The following is an 18,868-nucleotide window of genomic DNA, read 5'->3' as shown; positions in this document are numbered from 1 at the left end:
GAGATATTTATTATAATACTGAGATATTTTCCTTACCATAGGAATTTCACCGTAATTGAGTTTTCAACCCTCTCGTGGAATTCGATATTCCTTCCTGATATTAAGATATTTCACCCTCGGGCAAAGTTGCGCGGGCGCGATTTTCCTTCCTGGGATAGATAGAGTCGAGGAAATCCTCAGTTTGACTTTCTCCAGCCTCCAGTTGGGGACTCCTGCCGCGTACAACCGCGTTTTGGCAAGAAATTCATCAAAATCATACACGAAATTCATTCAATTGAATTTGTTTACTGAAAATTATTGATTGAACTGCATCATTCGAATGATTTCACTCTGAACTTATCGACCGTTTAATCCTCACCTCTGCGATTCGCATTATCATTTTTAGAATTTATTCGTAATAAAAAACGAGAACAAAAATGAAATTTCAAGTTTTGGGGGTTCTGTTCGGATTTGGTTTAATCTATTTCTCGAGTGTCCAGGCACGAAATGATTATGCACCTGTGCATTCCATACCCCTCGGGTCCGAGGGAAATTTTCACTGGAGGTTGGAGAAACATTCCTAATTTGATAATTGTTTTCTAACGGAGCTAGCATATTCACCATTTTTTTAATCAACATTTTTTGCTGATCAAAAATATTCTGGAAACTCTAAAAATTACATTGTTATTTTTCAGAGTCGATTTAACGAAAGAAATTGTGGAAATCGAAGTTCATTATTATGCGGAAGAAAATTCTTGGTTTGCACTCGGGTTTTCCGATTACGGTGAGACGAAACCTGCAGATTATTGCGTTCTCTGGATCGACTGGCATCGAAACCTTCATTTTCAGGTGCGTGCAACTCGAGAAAAAAAAACACAAATATATCAGTTGATATCGTATAACGAAGATTTTCAGTTTGTTCCAACGTATAAAATGTTGTTTTCGTATCGAAGGATACCTCGGCGACGGACGATGGAAAATTGATTGTGGATTATCAACAAGATTGCGAAAGTTTTGCCTCCAAGAGGATTGGAAATTTGACGAAATTTACGTTCACAAGAAAATTTGATACTTGCGACAAATCAGATTATATTATTGAGGTAATTTTTTTTCGATTATCGATCTTTAATTCAAGTTTACTAAATTTCCTTAAGGGCTATGAACAGTGTAAACGTTGGAATTTTAGGTGGTTTTTATTTATTTTATAAATAAAAATTGATTGGATGGATTTTAAAAAACCGTGTACACATCTTTTACATACTCGGAAGCACTGGAAAATTTTAATTTTTTTCATTTTTCTCGTGGTATTTTTTTGTACAATGGTGTGTTGAAAATGACGATACCCCTTGAAATCCGTGTTGACAGCAAATCTCAATAATAGAACATCTTAGGACAAAAGACCAAAAAGATTCTTAAAATATATGCTATTCACTATCGCATGAGGTAGGGGATTTTCAAAATATTGTTTAGAGAAAAATGGCGACCATTTGAAAAAAAAATTACAATTTTTGTGGATTTCTCAGTAGAAAATTGTTTATAAAAGAAAAAGAAAAAAGTTATCAAAAGTCGGCTACGTCATGCCAAAAACATACGTTTTCCCTACAAAATGCAATTTGAATCAAGTCACTGGGATAAAAACTCTTTCAGTTTTGCTGTCAATATCGATTTAACAGGTGCCATTTTTAACAAGCCATTTTACAATAATATACCATTAAAAAAATTTTTTTTATTTCAGTACTGAGCATGTAAAAGACGTGTACAAGGTTTTATGTAAATTCATCCAACCAATTTTTATTTATAAAAGAAACAAAAACATCTAAAATACTAACGTTGCACTGTCCATAGCCCTTAAAGATTCAGAAAAAAAGGTTTTTTTCCGTAAATGCCCAAGAAACAAAATTTGGATAGAAAAAATGAAGTCAATGACTTGAAAACATTGGAACGATTTTTTTAAAATGAAACTCAATGAATGCTCAATTAAATTGAACAGGTGATAAAATTTTAGTACAAAAATGAAAAATTTTATAGTATGGTTGACTTCAGCTGTTAACTTTTCAACTTTATTCAATTTACTTGCAGAGAGGTACGACGCACGTGGTTTGGTTGAAAGGACGTGGACCTTTGTATTCGTTAGCTGGTCTCGCCACCAATGATGCTGCCACATTCGGTATGACGAGAATGGAGCTTCTTAGGTACGCGAAGGAAAAATCTAGGTTTCCAGCTGACACGTGGAAATTTGAGATTTTGAATGATCGAGTCAGCGTTCCGAATGTCGAAACTACTTACTGGTGTCGGGTCGTCAAATTGCCAGATACTTTGAAATACAAGTAAGAATATCATGGCTCATCATTTTTTGTTCTATTCATGAAGACTGCTCGTACCGGTTATGAATGCACATTGAGATTGAATAACAAAAAATGATTCGGCCTATGAGTCGGAACATCGATTAAATAAATGGTGAGGAAAAATTCGTTATGCTTTAACGGGAAATGAATATTTTCAAGATTGTAAGTTTGATTCTCCATTTGCGAGGATCATTCAACTGCGTGGAAGCATCAAAAAATCACAGAGAAACCCACTTCGAGTAAGATATTTGAAAACATTTTTTTTCAGACATCACGTGTTACAATTTGGACCAAATATCGAGAAGGGCAACGAGCATCTTGTCCACCATATGGAAGTCTTTCATTGCGCTGGACCAGCCGATCTCGAAATTCCATTTTACAATGGACCCTGCCAATCTCCGAATCGTCCTGCGACCACCAAGGTCATTTTGAATTAGTTGATTCGCACGAATTAGAACGCGTCATCGATTAACAAAAGATAACAAAAAATATCACATTTCAAGTTTCATTTGAATTATATCAAAATCACAGTTGAGGGATAATTTTTTTTAGTGATATTCGTAAAAAAAAAACCAATCAAAAAGTGAAGGAAACGAATTTTTGTGAGTCGAAGAAAAGTGTTCGATGAATGGAAAACATTATAAACAATAAGTTCGTAAGAAATCAGTAAAATAATGAATGAAGAAATTTTTTCGTTGAAAAATACTAGTGAAAATAATTTTCAAAACAGATTTGTCAAAAAGTATTGGCTGCGTGGGCAATGGGAGCTGATCCCTTCATCTATCCTGAAGAAGTTGGACTTCCCGTTGGAGGTGAAGATTTCAATCCTTACGTCGTTCTCGAGGTTCATTATAACAATCCGGAATATGTAAATGGAAAAATCGACTCGTCGGGAATTCATTTTTATATGACCAAAAGTCTCCGAGAATTCGATGCAGGAATTATTGAATTGGGATTAGAATATACGGATAAAATGGCCATCCCACCGCTTCAGGTAAGAGAAAAGATTTTCCTCAATATTTTGAAAAAAAGATCCGACTCAGACCTCTTGGGAATAAGGTTGAAAGAGACATTGACTTTTTCGGTAAATTCTTTTTTCATTTATATGTATTTCTATTTCTTATCACTGTACGGCATCTAACGCCTTTTACCTTATAATTATACCTTTTCCTTATAATTATAATAGACCTCTTTCCTTATAATTATTTAGTTATTAGTATAGTTCTTCAATCTTATCACTGACCAAAAAATGTCTTGCTTAAGAGAAAATTGTGCTCCTTTTTCATCTTTCGAGCACTTATTTTCGAAAAAATAGATCGTAAAAGCCAAAGTAAGCAAAGCAAACAAATTCTGAGGACAAAAAATTATCCATGTTGGAGTAAAATATTTTAGAAAAAATATTTGAAAGATGAAAAACCGAATAAAAAAAAAATTCGTCGATACTAGAAAAAAAAGAAATCTATTGAAAAAGAATCGTTGATTTGTTGTTTTATGAATTTAGGAATCTTTTGAACTTTCTGGCCATTGCATCGCCGAGTGCACGGGAGTTGGTTTACCGCAGGCGGGAATTCGTGTATTTGCGTCCCAATTGCACACCCATTTAACGGGAACAAAAGTGATAACACGTCACATTCGGGACGGCGAGGAGATTCAACCACTCAATTATGATAATCATTATTCGACGCATTTTCAAGAAATACGATTATTACCAAAGCGAGTCACAATTCTCCCGGTAAAGTATTATATTTTTTTATGAGGTAAATTTGTGACGAAATGAATTGGTTGACGATTTTGTTCTTGAATCGTCTTCGTCAATGGCGTTGAGATAAACAAAATTAATTGTTTTTATAAATCGGTATTACCAGTTCTAATAATAAAAAAAAATCCTTGCCAGGGTGATTCTCTTGTTACGACATGCACTTACAAAACGATGGATCGAGAAAATATAACATTCGGTGGTTTTGCAATAACCGACGAAATGTGTGTAAACTATATTCATTATTATCCCAAATCGCGTCTCGAGGTGAGTGAAAAACTTTCATTGTTTCCCATTTAAATAGAAAATAAAGGGTGGCTAATTTTATTAAGGCCTTAGGCCACCCTGGAAACCGAAAAAGATAGGTTTTTTTGGGGATCGTTTCTCAGGGATACTACGAGGTGAACCAAAATTGCAAAATCGGGATTTTATTATGTGTATTCTTGTCTGTTTACACCAATTTTTACAAATCATTACAATTACTAACAGCTCCTGTCATTTTTGAAGCACATAAAATTAATGAATTTCTTTGGATTACATATAGCATCTGCTATAGAAGCATGTAGCAGGATATTTCCGATATATTGATTTTTGGCCAAATGGCATACTTCTAAAACGGAACATACGAAATATTCCTAAAAAATCGTTAGATAATTGTTAATATAAACTGAACCATGCAATGTAAAAAAAAAATCCGATTTACTTCCATAGATAATGTATTTTAAGAGATACGTGCGCAATTCCACGTGAATCGATTGAAAATTGTTCGAGTTGTAAGCGGGTTTAATATAATAAACGCGTTTAAAGTTTTGAGAATGGAATTTTACAATACCTTCAATCTTCGATGCCTGCACCATATAATTAGCCTTCCAAATTATCATCGTGCTCTTTTCCATTTCTTTTCTTCTCGATCTTGCAGCGATTTTTAAACCTTTTACCCAGTTCGATAGCGATCTCTCTACAAGCTTTATGTGCTATTTGTCGATACACTCGCGCACACATATACAGAAACACACGCACGGACACGCGCGCGCGCGCCGTCCACAGTGGGTTCTCCTTGTGAGCACTAGAGAGCAGGTAATTTAGGGGATTAGGGCAGGTATTTATTGAGACAATTTTATAGTACAAGTATTGAATATAACTAAAATTCAAAAAAGAGTCTTTAGAGGTTTCACCAGGCCATAATCGTTTGGGACATCATTTGTGAGGCTCTAAGGGATCATTTAAGGGGTCTACCCTAATGAGCATTTTCACAAAATCGATTTTTTTTAAATAGCTTCTTACATAGGGGAGACCGGGGCAAAACGGGATACCCGAAAAATGAGAGAAATTTTTTTGTCTTTTTTTTTTTTCAATTTTTATACTTGTCCGAAAAGAACATGAAGAAACATATTTTTTCCAAACTATATTTTTTTTTTTGGATTTTTATTTTTTTTCAAAAAGTTCGTTTTTTTTCAAATTCTTTTTTTTTACATCACTTCCAAAGTTAAAATGTTTTTGCACAGATATACAAAAAGTATTTGTATATCTGCGATTACTGCCTCGCAGATATACGTTTGCGGACCATTATGTGTGGTTACACCTGTACATGAATCATATGCCTACTCCGCACAATTTTGGCACTCAATCCATGATCGAGCGGATAAAGAATACAAATTTTTACAAAAAAAACATTGGCAATCTTCGTTAGTGTTCATATCATTAATTTTTAATTGAATTACAGAGGGTGCGTTCCGACGTACGTTAGAGCGTTGTAAGCGCTAAGAGCGCTCACAGCGTGCGCTCGACTTACGTTTGAGCGCTGTAAGCGCTGAGATCCCTTTCAACGCTTACAGCGATAAGTCGGAAGCACTCGGTTACGGGTGCAAAATGCACCCAAGGTGCATTGAATTAAAATCATAGTAAAAAAAAAATTTCATGAGTTTTTAAGGGGTACCCCGTTTTGCCTCGGAATTTTTTTTTTTTTTTTTTTTTTTGAAAATTGAAAAGAATTCCAGTACATTTCTTAATTTTTGGGAGTAAAAAAGAGACAGCTTCCCAAACTTCTGAAAAGTTCAATATTTCTTTAGGTATCCCGTTTTGCCCCGGTCTCCCCTATGTGAAAATATCATGCTAAAATTTTATAAAGATCTGAGCAGTATAAAAAATGTACTTTTGAGCGACGTATACTCGGCTGTCTGAGCGCGCTAATATCCCTGCCTTCCCGGGAAACCCTTGGATTCGAGGGTTGCTGAATCCCGAGGTTCGATTTGAACAAAAGGCAACTCTCCATTTGGAGGGTTCCGCAACCCTGGAACGACGCAGCACGAAGCGGTTGAGGAACCCTCCAAACCGCGAGTTGCCTTTTGTCCAAATCGAACTCTCTAGGCGGGTTACCCGGGAAGCCAGGGATGCACCGCTCAGCGCGGTTCCGCGTACCTGCCTTTATTTAAACGCGTTTTTCCCAAAATTACGTTTTCGCATTTTTGACAACAGCGCACATCCATCTCTTTTTTGGACCGGTCTTCTTCCCCATTTTCCTGTACGAAAACTGAGTAAAATAAATATTGAAAAAAAATTTTTGATTATAAGAGTGTATTTTTTAGGCCTAACACTTTTTATATTCATATTTATAATTTTTACCAGTTGAAAAAATTTGTGAATATAGTCTTTTTTTTGCTCGTCTAATCAGAATAGGCCCCTTAAAGCAGAAAAAAATCGATTTTCCGAAAATTCTAGGGTGGCCTTAAAGAAAAATGCGTTGAATCATTGGCATTTTCTTACAGGTTTGCAAGAGTGCAATAAGCGACGATGCACTCCGTACGTATTTTCGATACATGAGGGAATGGGAAAATCAAAAAACAAAGGGCGATCAAGGTATTCAGGATAATTATGGAAGTATAGAATGGAACAGAGTTCGCAGTGTGGCCCTTCACGATCTGTATGTGGCCGCGCCTCTGGGTAAAAGAACAATATTTTTCCAGTGTGATATTTTATTCTTTGGTCTGTAAAAAAAATTCATAATTTGGTGAAAAAAACAAGTATATTTCGATCATTTGCATTGGGACATGAAGAATGCGTCACAAATATTTTTATGACAGTTGCATTGCATACGATTGTATAAAAAATTCAATACTTAGCAGAATTAGAACAATCGGGAAATTCTGAAAATTTATTAAGAAAAGAATGAAATTTGTCATTTGAATTTGTCAATTATTTGAGCACTCATGAACTTTTTAATATTATTTTCTTAGAATGAATTATAAACTCATACAATATCGCCCAGTAGTACGAATATTGTGCCATGTTTCCTATTCCACTAAATGATTTATTTACCCCATTTGGCATGAAAAAAAGGAAAAATAAATTCTGTACGTGAACCAATTCTTAGGTATGCAATGCAACGGTTCAGATGGCTCTCGTCTGCCAGGACTATGGGACAACATTGCCGCGACTCCAATTCGCTTGCCACTTCCGCCAACACCGCGGGATTGTCCGAATCTCGAAGACACGAAATAGGACAAATGAAGGGGAAATGAAAGAAACTTGACGAAAAATCAGATTATTGAAAGGAAAAAAAAATAAAATTAAATGATAAAAACAACTCGTACAATTTATAATAGACGTATGTCATCGTTTATCTTTCCTTTATCGTCTTTACATGTCGTGTATGAATGTACAAAAGTTGTGAAAGTCAGTGCTGACGATTTCCAATGTCGTTATAAAAAAAAAATCATCCTAAAAGTTATGTATGGATATAAAGATAATAAGATACGATATATATATATATATATGTGTGTTTGTGTGTGTGTGTCTATACATATATAAAAATGTAAAAAAGCTGAGCATCGTACCGCAATTTTTTTCGCATTTCCCTTCCCTTGCGAACAGGAATAATAATAAAAAATACAAAAAACGAAATTCGAAATTTCGTGCTTTCGTCATAGGAACACACTGGTTTGTTTGTTTTTTTTTCTTTCACCTTTGTTCGATTTCAATGCGAGATTATATGTGTAATAAAGCTCCGTCGATTATTTGTTATACAGGAATTTGAATCTTCGATTAAATTACTTTATGAAATAATCTCGCTATTCATAGTTACTTTTTTAATATCGATAAAAAAAAGATTTTCCTTGAACATTTAAGGCGATAAAGAAATTCGGACGTTATTGAAATATTTGAATGTCCACGACGGAATAATGGAGTTACTTCGATTGTTGAATGTTGAATTGTGTAAATTTATGCGAAAATACATGAGAATCGTAACGAGTATTCGAAGAACATCGGTATTGCAATAAAGACAGCAAGAACAAAGACAGCGAGAATTGGATTACTTTTTAGCGATTGAAATTGGCTAATTCTGGTAGAATACAAGAAACGCTGAGTCTTCTCGCTTTACCATATCCATATCTATTCGTTTATATTATTATTAAAAAACTATGGACCACCGGGAAAGAACATAAAAATTATTCCCGGTCTCTTTTTTTCCGTCTTTCGTTAAACTTTAAAAAATTTAATTTCAAACGTTTTTTCCTCTGTTAGTTTCTTTTGTTCCAGACCCGTCAAGAGATCCGGCTGATTCGATATTGTCAATAATTTCGGGGCCCTCGGTCCTTTTTGAAATTGTGCAGTCTTCAATTTTAGTTACTGTTTTGCCGTTCCGTTTTTTGTTTTCTATTTTCATTTTTCCGTGTATTTTTGTATAATTTTTGTAGCAATCGTGGCGTGTTTTTTCTTCTTGTCATTCTTCATCTCTTACTCTTTTATTGTTCAACTTTCCCGTGGCCACTTCCGACTAGATTAGAGTGATCGATTGTTCTGTTGAATATTCATTTGTAAAAAACAGTACAAAATTCCGGCCTGCGCCATTACGTCGACCGTACCAGCTGCCAATGGATCGCGACTTTTAGGATCGGAATTCGAACGCGAGGAATTAGACGTGCCCGGCCTAAGCAGGGTCGGGCCGAAGACTGTGGCAAGATTGTGTAACGACATTTTGTTCTGTGCCTCATGCTTGTTCACCCGTATCAAATGCGACAATATAAAATCAATTACAGCTTTGTTTACAGCCGGAAGACACTCGTATACGCGACGAAGTGCTACCGCCCGATTTGAGTCGCTGCTGCCCTGAAATGCTTCCACGAATGCAGGATAAAATGCGTCGGTAAAAAGGGCTTCAGGCATTTCGCGTAAATACAGCTTCAAAACGCCTGTCACTGAATGCACGTCGACCTGAAACAAATTTTATTTCATGTAAACGAGTTCTGTCAAATTTTTATACCCTCTAATTTCTGCCTCAATCTTTTTTATTTTCATTCTTAATAATAACTCGTTCGATATCATTTACGCATTTTGTCCTAATAATTATATTATATACTACAACGCAAATTCACCTCTTTTAACAATTGCTCCGCTTCGTAAGAATTGCTCTCGAAAGACTTCCGTAATTTCGCGAGATCTGAGGCTGAGCCCGAAACGCGATAAAGCCCGACCTCAGCGACACCTCGTCTTTCAACTTCGCGTACGCACGCTGTCACGATGAATGGAACGTCACGTTTTTCTCTCCTGGAAAAAGTAAATAAACAAAGTTCACATTTCACTCAAAGGGTTTAATTTTAATGTAATAAAATTCAAAGGAAGATGAATTGATCGATCAAATAAAGCAAAACTTACTTGCAAACTTGTTGAATTTTTGCACCGAATAATCCTTGCGGTTTTGCCGAGGGAACTCGTCGAAGTGTAACTTCACTAGGGACGAATCTAAGAGCAACATCAAGACTCGCTGGTCCAAGATTTAAGCTTCTTTCAACTTGTTCAGACTGGAGCCACGATCTGCTCAAACGTTGCGTGCATTTTCCACGTAATACCGAACGGGTGCCACCACACTCCTCGTATAAGAGTATCCGCACATTTTGACTCCCCTCCAACTCGACAACGAACGTTTCTCCTTTTTGCACCAATCGAAAAAAAATACAATCAATAAATCAGCGAAACACACGGATTTTACATCAATTCTTAATTTATAAAAAGAAAAATTAATGGAAAATGAGGAAGATATTAATTGTTTAAGTAACGAAATCAACAATTTTTGAAAGTTCTTATAAATTTGTACTTTCTTTAAAACAAAAGAACAAAAACATCGAAAATTGGTTGAAGCAATGGAGGGAAATTTGTGATAACGGCTTTTATCCTGGAGAAAATTTGCGTTGTCTCACCCCATGTAGGTGCTTGTCCTCTGGCGATGCGGCTCTTAGCTCTCTTGAAATAGTGACCGTAACTGTCAACCTCAACAATAACGTAGAGGTCGCCAGGACGATCGAGACCTGGCGGTGTCAATCCAACGAGAGTGAGGTGTAAATCGCCAAGCAAAAGACTCTCGTCGCGACCTGACCTTAAGAGATAGCTGCCCATGTCGGTCTGCAAATATGTTCGACACGCTGTGACCCAAGCCTGAAGTTCGTACATCGAAAGAGGAAGCGGTCCGGGTGGTTGTCCTCCCTGTAAAAAAAGAATATATTTTTTTCTCGTTATTTTTAATCAGGTCTAAACAAAATCAAGTTAACGTACGAAGGAATGAACAAAATGGATTGACGCATAAGTTTAATAATATTGAGTTAGTGAGACCACCTGCTGAAGAGCATCGACTGCTTCGACCCATTGACATCTCTCGAATTCACTCGACAAGAAAAACGTGTAAGAATTATGAATACGATTTTGACTCTTGTGTGAAACTCGGAGTACCAAATTTGGCGATGCCAGAACCAATTGAGCCTCTAGCTCGGCCAATTTTTTGCGATTTTTTTCAGACACTCTACCGCCAAGTCTCGTACGCTTCTCATCGTTTCGCTCTTCCCATAATATTTGATCCCGGACTGTACAAGCCTGCGATCTGTAATACAATTGATAGTCAATGTCAGGTCTACGGTGGCAAACTCATAAAGACGTTTCGAAAAAAAAAACAAACATCAATTTTCGTATACGTCCTGGATTTACATCTTTTCTTTTGATATTTCATTCTATCAATGAATTTCACTCGAATATTGAGTTTGCAACATTTTTTCGGTATCAAATATTTGGTAAAACGTTTTTCTTCAAGTACATAATTTTTCTGGAGTTAGATTCATCGTGTTTTTTAATTTAAAAAATTCATATTTCAACTGCCATTAAAATCGTGAATTATTATGCAATTTCAAGATCGTAAAATCGCTTGAAAATTCATGTATATATCATTTCTCAATTGATATCTTAATATCAATAATATCTTGATGCTTGTTTCTTGGGAATTGATATTCCACTAATCGTTGTCTAAATTCACCTTAACGATACAACATTCGCTGGACTGGCTTCCCTGGGCTCGATTCCATCCATTCCATCAGAAACACTTGCCTCAGCAACAGGGACGTACCATTTGAGTTCGAAAGTAAATTTGTCCCTTCCCGAAGCTTTGTACTTGGCACACGCGATCACGTCATTGAAGAGAAAAAGGTGTCTCAACTTACGATGACCATCCGACAATTCAACAACGAATGAGTTTTTTACTAATCGTCTTTGTGCTCTATCGTGACTCTGAAATAATAATAAAAAGAAATGGATCAATGCTGAGCATTCCATGATATTTCAATATTTCAATTGACTTGAAATATTCAATTAAAATAATAACAATATATTGATTGCTTTCATCATACCGGAAACATTGATTTTGTTTGTATAATATTGAATTCGTCCAAAAAATTTCTCGTCATAGCAAGAGCTTCAGAAAGTGGCGCATGATCAGCATGATTGATAGGTGTGTGCTTCAAGAGATCCTGAAAAAAGTCAATCGGTTTCTCATCAATGAAAAAAAATTAAAGAACTTTTCATCATAGAAACAGAATCGAAAAACCTGATTCAACTAAAAATTGCGTATAATTATCTTCGAGAAAGATGTAAAAGAAAACTTTTCAATTTTGGAAATATTTATAAAATTATAACTTTCGATTTCATTTGTTAACATAAACAAAATTTGGGACTTACGTGTAATACGAGAGCATTTTTTTGAACTCTTGCGACTGGTTTGTGCAACAAATCTTCTAAGGATAATCCAGGTCCTTTTGGAAATCCTCTGAGTCTTATGTCTCTCGTAATTTCTCCAAATTGTGTCGAGTGAGCTGAGCACCGTCGCACTGTGTCCGTGGCACGAGCATAATTATGCAAAAAGGCACCATAAAGCCCAATATTGCTGGCCATTACCTGCAATAAAAATTTTCAGAAAATATTTTTAATCAGATCAATCAATTCAATTTTGTACAATCACTTATAATTGTAAAAATTTTGCGTGACGCATAATAAAAAGTTCGATAATAATTTACAAGAAACCAATCGTGTAACGGAAAAACGTACCTTGAATTGTTCACCGATTGTTGTTTTACCGTCCCACGCCTCTAACTTGAGACTCAAATCGTCCAAAAAGTTTTGATGCAAACCGTGAAGTTCCGGAATTTTGTAAAACATCGTACCAAATTCTTCTTCCGAAATAACCGGCTGCGAAGTTGTTAAAGTAGCTCTGATGGCTTTCATGTACTGTAATCAAACAATTAAAAAATGAATTCGGAAAACTATTAAATCCATTTTGAAAAAATTTCACGTTGGTTTTACCTGTAGCATAACAGTCAAACATTCAACGTAAACGGTTTCGCTCTCGACGACGGAATTTACAATACACTTGACCATAGTCGTTCTATCATCGTCGCGACTTTCTTTGTCCTTATCCTGTTGTCTACGTGGAGTTGTGGGAGTCGGTGATTCCAAGCTGCCTTCGCTGAGACTCAGTGGCTCGGCATCGCTGCTTCCAGTCTCGTTATCGGTACTCAGTGCCCTCAAAAGAATCGTCGGTGCTGGACTCGCTCCCTCCTCATCTTCACTGTCAATCGCAGCTCTATGCCTGAATTTTTTTTCGATATAATTGCATTCGGTAATGGCAGAACCAGTGAAAATCTCTTTTTTAAATCGAATCCCAAATTTGATAAGGTGAAAAGAAAATTTACACTTTTTTTCAAACACGAGCAAATCTGAACAAAAATACATTTGTAAATTTGTTAAGAATTAATTTTCTCTAAAAACTAATAATTTATGAGGCGAACTCGACGGATTATCAAGGTTCGTACCATGTGTTATATATTTTAGGAATGTGCCGACTGAGCTTTTGCCTATAAAACGCTCAATCATTGTCGAACAAAAAATAAAGGCGGAAATCAATGAAAAAATGTCTTACTGTATGAAATAATCGATATTGACGTAATTGCTACGATTTCCCGGTGAGTCTGGAAGCGATGGTGGCCTTCTAATCGGTGTTCTGACGTTATTGCTGTTGTTAGCGATTATTTTACTGTTGCTATTGCCACCGATACCAATTGCGCTGTTACCATTATTATTTGTTACGATCGGAATACGCGCGTCGATATATACGTATTCGCCAGTTTGATCAAGAGCTACGGAATCGTAATATGGTTCTTCTTCCGAAGCTTCCGCATCTCCATCTTCGCCACCATCCTCGTTGGTTATTTTTTCAGCTTCTAGAAATTTGATATATGAGAAAATATTAGTAAAATCATTTTTGGCATCATAACGATTTATTGACATTTATTCAGTTCAAAAATTATACACACTGTGACAAAATTTGAATCAAACTTGAAAAAATATTCAGAACATTCAAATCTTGTGGAGAATAGGTTGTGTGAAAAAAATTGAATTCTTTTCTTTCTTGGAAAATCAAATAATTCCCACCTTTTTCGTTTTCATTCTCATCTTCGTCTTCTTCGTCATCCCGTTCAACTTTTTCTTTTTTGCTGCTGCCAGTTACTTCAATGACAGTGACATAATTACTGGGAATGTCAGGATTGCTCTTTCTTCTCAAAATTTCTCTTTTTTCCAAATTTCCAGGTATTTCGCTTTTGGGTCTTCGAGAAGAAGTGAGTGCACAGCTCAGTTCAGAGACGCACTTGTCTTGCAATTTGCTAATGTCGCTGATGGTATTGCTGGCCGGCAAAGAAAGATCTTCGCTTGGTGAATCTTTTGTCTGCCAATTCGGCCCTGTCTGTGAACAATCTTCGATCTTCGGCTCTTCGACTATTTTTTTGTTGCACTGTCGTAATCTTAAATCAGTTTTTGTTTCTGCGCTCGGTGAATTTCCAGCATCGTTTGCTAATTGTTTATGTCGTTCCACATCTGCCAATAAGCGCTCCAAATACTCAACATAAAATTCTTCTTTTTCCAATTCTTCTCTCAGTGTGGCAACCTTTTCCATTGAACAAAAAAATTGTAATAGCTCTCAATTATCCCAAATATTTGTTATGTGGAGAAGTACAAAAATCTGTTAACATTGTTCCATATTGAATGATTTAATTGCAGTTCAATTTTTATTGTATTAAAACCGTAACATTCTGTATAGGACATTATGGAAGAAAGATAAACTTATTTTATTATTATCATTTTTGAATCATGAAGATTTTGTGCCCCTTCAAAAAACATATAATAACAAAAATATTGATTATTAATATTTTCAAACATTTGTCCAGAAAAGCATTGTGCGCCAGAACTTTGGCTAGCTGAAAGAATTATTTCAAAAAGAAATTCAGGAAAAAGATGTTTTTGAAACATGTCGTATGATACTTATAAATTTTCAATTTCCAGTGAGGATTGATTTAAAAAAAAAGAGAAATTTCATAGCAATGTTGCTCAACAATGAGTGACGATGTGGCAAGGTGAAATTCGTTGCGCAGTGATTATATCAACTGAATTGGACTAAAATAATGATACGCTTCGATATTTGTTTGAAGAAAAAATTCCGGTTGTGATGTTGTTTGATTATTTCTTTTAAAATATTTAAGTATAAATGGAATGTTATAAAAGATACAAAATACGAAAACGCGAGATTGACAAATTAATAATGTCGTAATGAAATGTGTTAATCATAATGAAACAATCATGTACAGTATGAGGTTCAGACGAAAGTTAATTAATAACGTCTCTGGACGTGGGTCATAATAACAATGGGAAAAAAAGACGTGAGTAATGACAATAAATTTTGAAAAATGTCGTAATTGAACGGTCGAGCGATAAACTCGAGTACACAACGATTGCTCAAAGCTCTGAGTCATGAGTATCGTGTCGTAGCAGTGCGTGGGGGAGGAAGAGCGAGGGTGAAGAAGAGCAGGAGGTAGGGGAGAGGATGGGCAAGGGAAGTTGGAAGAATTGCAAACAGCAATAAAATGGACAATAAACAAACCTTTTGCTTGTGTTTGACCAGATTAGCACGAACGTCCTCTTCCCACGCAGCCGGTAGCGCGCTGTCCGGGAATCTTTCGACCCAGACACGCTGAAAATCACCGAAAACACTCATAGCTCCGTTGTTTCGTAATTTTGTTGAAGTAAATACGCGATGACACAGGTTGTTTTTTTAAATTGCGGAGGGCGATGTACAAACGATTTTCGCGTGGCTGAGATGGAACAGCCTTACGCGAGTTATCGCCTCCCTCGCACCCACAGAACCGTCACGTCGCTTCTTCGCTATTCCTCTCTTCTCCCACCCCCTCACCCCTTCGCCGACGATTAGTTAAATATACACTTGCATATAACTATATATCTATACAGCACATTATCTACACTGTTAAATTGCACAAGCGCACTTGGCGCACGCACCCATGGACCCACATAACAGAGAAGAACGACTCATTCGCACTCTCTGTCTCTCTTTCTTTCTATCTTGAAAAAAACAATGATAAGAATCTTTCCTCCCCAACTCGGGACTATCAGAACCCAGCGATGCGTCTCTCTCTTTTGCGATCATTCACGATTTTCACTTTGCTCTCTGTTACGCTCGGAAGATTACGTGCGTACTAAGAAAATTACGATTTCATGTGTATTTATACATATATATAGTGGGTTTCGCGAGCTCATCGACTCATAAACGCCGCAGTGGCGGGGTATGATAAGGAAAATAAGCGATGATTACTCTATTCTTGGAGCGGGATATCTATTTGCGATAAATAACGCCGCGACAATCGGTTTTCGTATATTTATTTACGATTAGTTACGTCTTTATTACACGCTCGTACTCACTCCGATAAGCTAATGTGAAATACCGGAGATCAAATTTTATTCGTTCGGTTTATTGGGGAATTTTCCGCGCAATTTTTTCTTTACATGTATCTTATTTTTTGTCACCTCCTAGTTTTCACTTGGGTATTCACATGCGTTATCCAGTCAGATATACTTTTTGGGTGCAGCACCGCGATGTCAAGAGTCAAGTCTGTACTGCATCGCTACTGCAGGGAATCGGAGCCGCAGCGAACTGACGGACGCGGCGACACGGTTTTATTAACTCCATGAACTTTTTTCACTGCTCGGAAGATGACTCTTGCCCCGTTTTCTACGGCACTGGCGCGCTGGCAGATGACACACGTGATCATTCAAAAAATGTGTTTGAAGATGCGTTCACACTTTCGTGAGCTGGACTGAGCTGGACCGACTACTGAATTTATATGACCGTATTTCCAAATCCAAACAAGACGCACATTGGTGTCGGGTCAAAGGTGCTGGGAGCAAGTTCTGAAACAAAGTCTAAATATCGTTGCGGTTTTTTGTTTTCGATTCTTCTAAATCAATCAATCTTCTCGATAAACCTCGATTTTGATCCATCAATCACACCAATAAACAATTTACATTTAAAAAATCAGAAATCAAAAATTAGTTGGATCCATTGAACTGACATAATACTGGGACGGTCCTATCGAGCCACGAACGTACCGGGTTCCGACAAAGAAAGAAATTATAGGCGAAACTATCCTTTTCTCTCCAATCTAAGCACGTCTGTGCGCACGCGCAGTCTGAGCACGTTGTACACTATTTGAACAGAAAATTGTTTTCTGGCGTGCAACACCTTCCATATTCGAGGATATAGTTTTCACCAGTTTTCACTGTCAGCAGACTAATTATTTTTCTGGTGAGCGTGAGCTCTTCCCACCCACCCACCATCCCGGCCAAGCCTGAGCTGCCTGAGAGAGAGATAAGTGAGAACGCGTAGCGAACGTGAAGATGTATAGTCGTAGTGAACATAGTTATTGTTGGTAACTTGAGCCATGTACCATGTACACTGACACACGGTACGTCACATTTCTGAATGATCGACCGAATTTTCTTAACAAAGCCAAAGAACTCAGGGCAGAGGGCAGAGGCGGCAAATCAGGCTTGTTGTCTGCTATATTATTTTATAGAAATTAATCATTAATGATTAAAAAATAGACCAAGAAGCGTCATCGAACAAATAATAATGAGTTGTGCCGGAATTTTGACTGCGTTTTCGAGGTCAGCCACAAATAACTTTTTGAGCGACAACAGTATCAATAAAGTAGTCTCAATATCTCTAACCTCTGAAAGTACTTCTCGTTTATAAACATAATTCACGTGCTCTTATTTATTTGTAGTCTCGTTAATAATTAATATCTGATTCTTAGAAATTACGGTTTTTTCATTCGTTGAGAAGAAAAATGCAATTTTTTTTTCAGCTTGACATTACACAATATTCGCACCACAGTGAGAAGAAATATTTCTACCAATGTGAATCCGCTCTGCTTCAGAGCCACTGCTGCACTATTGTGAGTCTTGTCTTGTCAAATTCTTCACTGTTCGTCCATTACCGACTTAGAATTTGTTTCAGAAAAAAGAAATTTCTTTTTTCACAAATACTTCAAAAGTATACTCGGCGAGCCTCGGGCCAGCAGACGACAGGGCTGTCAATGTACTTGTCCCGAGACTCTACCGAGTCTCTTGATTTGGCTACTATCTATGCGATTTTATTCGATTCAACGGTCATTGAAATTTCGTCGATTCAATGTCTCATTTTTTTGAGAACAGTGCGGAGCCTTTGAAAAAGAAGAGACGGTTGGATCCGGCGATCATAAGAGCAAGAGAGGAGCGAAGGAAAAGGAAACTCGAGAAAGCGATCAGACGCCTAGAAAAGAATGCCAAACAATTGAAACCCATAGCTGATTTGGAAATTCCTTTCAAATTGATTGACGAAAGAGCGTGAGTACTTCTGATTCGGAGTTATATCAAAACTCTACAAGCCTGGAATAATCAGCCAATCCCGAGTATGGATACGCCAAACGTCTTGACTTTTTTTAAAATACTCGGTGTCAAAGAACTGCTGCGTCTCTCGATATTTGCATTTTTCAATTTCTATTCGTTACCATAATGTTTAGTCTTGATTGCACAAACGTTCTATAACTGTCATGTCAATTTACTCAAACGTTGACTGACTCAATCCAGCACAAGAATACGGAACCTGCCGCCGGTGTCGCAGGCTGTGCAAGAAGATAGAATCCTCACAGGGAAGGAATGGACTAGATACAAATTGAAACAACGCATGGCCGACCTTCAAATGCTGGATACCATAAGTTTGTCTCAACAAAAAGCTCTGGATGAACTCAGAGCCGAATCTGAAGAACTTTACATGCAAGCAATACAGGTAAAAACACTAAAGCGGTTGCACTTTACGACGATCTTTAGAAAATCTTTTACTCAATTTTAAATTAATCATTTTTCAGGTTGATAATGCCATGGTGCCGTTAACGATCGTGGGCCCGAAAAATACTCCCTCAATAATGCATTACGACAGTCCGGATGGTGAATACGTAGACGTAACAAAGAAATTCGAAGGAGAATAACGAGGTGGGAACAAATAGAAAAAAAATAAACGAAGAATTCGATCGTTCATTTTTTGGAGCTGGTCAGAATTTGTCAAATAAACAAAATCTTTACAAACTTCTGTAAT

General features: G+C 36.8%; 3 protein-coding genes across 5 annotated transcripts; 2 read left to right on the top strand and 1 right to left on the bottom strand.

The window, feature by feature from the left end:
• The first annotated feature begins 202 nt into the window (after positions 1–202).
• Tbh (Tyramine beta hydroxylase) lies at positions 203–7,663 on the top strand. The gene is made up of 10 exons (XM_043418363.1): positions 203–544; positions 675–828; positions 933–1,079; positions 2,059–2,306; positions 2,593–2,746; positions 3,055–3,318; positions 3,826–4,056; positions 4,219–4,347; positions 6,846–7,020; positions 7,451–7,663. Exons 1-10 carry the CDS (start codon positions 417–419, stop codon positions 7,576–7,578), a joined length of 1,758 nt encoding a protein of 585 aa, XP_043274298.1. The 5' UTR covers positions 203–416; the 3' UTR covers positions 7,579–7,663.
• Positions 7,664–7,667: 4 nt separating this feature from the next.
• On the bottom strand, positions 7,668–16,637 carry LOC122410231 (active breakpoint cluster region-related protein). 2 transcript variants are annotated; one of them, XM_043418360.1, is made up of 13 exons: positions 15,323–16,637; positions 13,822–14,332; positions 13,310–13,610; positions 12,694–12,958; positions 12,439–12,618; positions 12,073–12,288; positions 11,745–11,864; positions 11,375–11,625; positions 10,687–10,948; positions 10,275–10,557; positions 9,733–10,006; positions 9,453–9,624; positions 7,668–9,291 (listed from the first exon to the last, which is right to left on the bottom strand). In XM_043418360.1, exons 1-13 carry the CDS (start codon positions 15,434–15,436, stop codon positions 8,860–8,862), a joined length of 3,381 nt encoding a protein of 1,126 aa, XP_043274295.1. In that variant the 5' UTR covers positions 15,437–16,637; the 3' UTR covers positions 7,668–8,859. The 2 variants fall into 2 exon arrangements, with proteins under 2 accessions (XP_043274295.1, XP_043274294.1); XM_043418359.1 differs by having other exon boundaries at positions 12,694–12,979; positions 15,323–16,636.
• Positions 16,638–17,166: 529 nt separating this feature from the next.
• mRpL40 (mitochondrial ribosomal protein L40) lies at positions 17,167–18,858 on the top strand. Of its 2 annotated transcripts, none has more exons than XM_043418366.1 (5): positions 17,167–17,198; positions 17,601–17,690; positions 17,950–18,120; positions 18,364–18,562; positions 18,642–18,858. In XM_043418366.1, exons 1-5 carry the CDS (start codon positions 17,182–17,184, stop codon positions 18,759–18,761), a joined length of 597 nt encoding a protein of 198 aa, XP_043274301.1. In that variant the 5' UTR covers positions 17,167–17,181; the 3' UTR covers positions 18,762–18,858. The 2 variants fall into 2 exon arrangements, with proteins under 2 accessions (XP_043274301.1, XP_043274300.1); XM_043418365.1 differs by lacking the exon at positions 17,167–17,198 and adding an exon at positions 17,240–17,400.
• The last annotated feature ends 10 nt before the right edge of the window (positions 18,859–18,868 follow it).

Source organism: Venturia canescens, chromosome 4, assembly GCF_019457755.1.
Source record: "Venturia canescens isolate UGA chromosome 4, ASM1945775v1, whole genome shotgun sequence".
Lineage (NCBI taxonomy): Eukaryota > Metazoa > Arthropoda > Insecta > Hymenoptera > Ichneumonidae > Venturia > Venturia canescens.
This window is presented reverse-complemented; position numbering and strand designations above follow the sequence as displayed.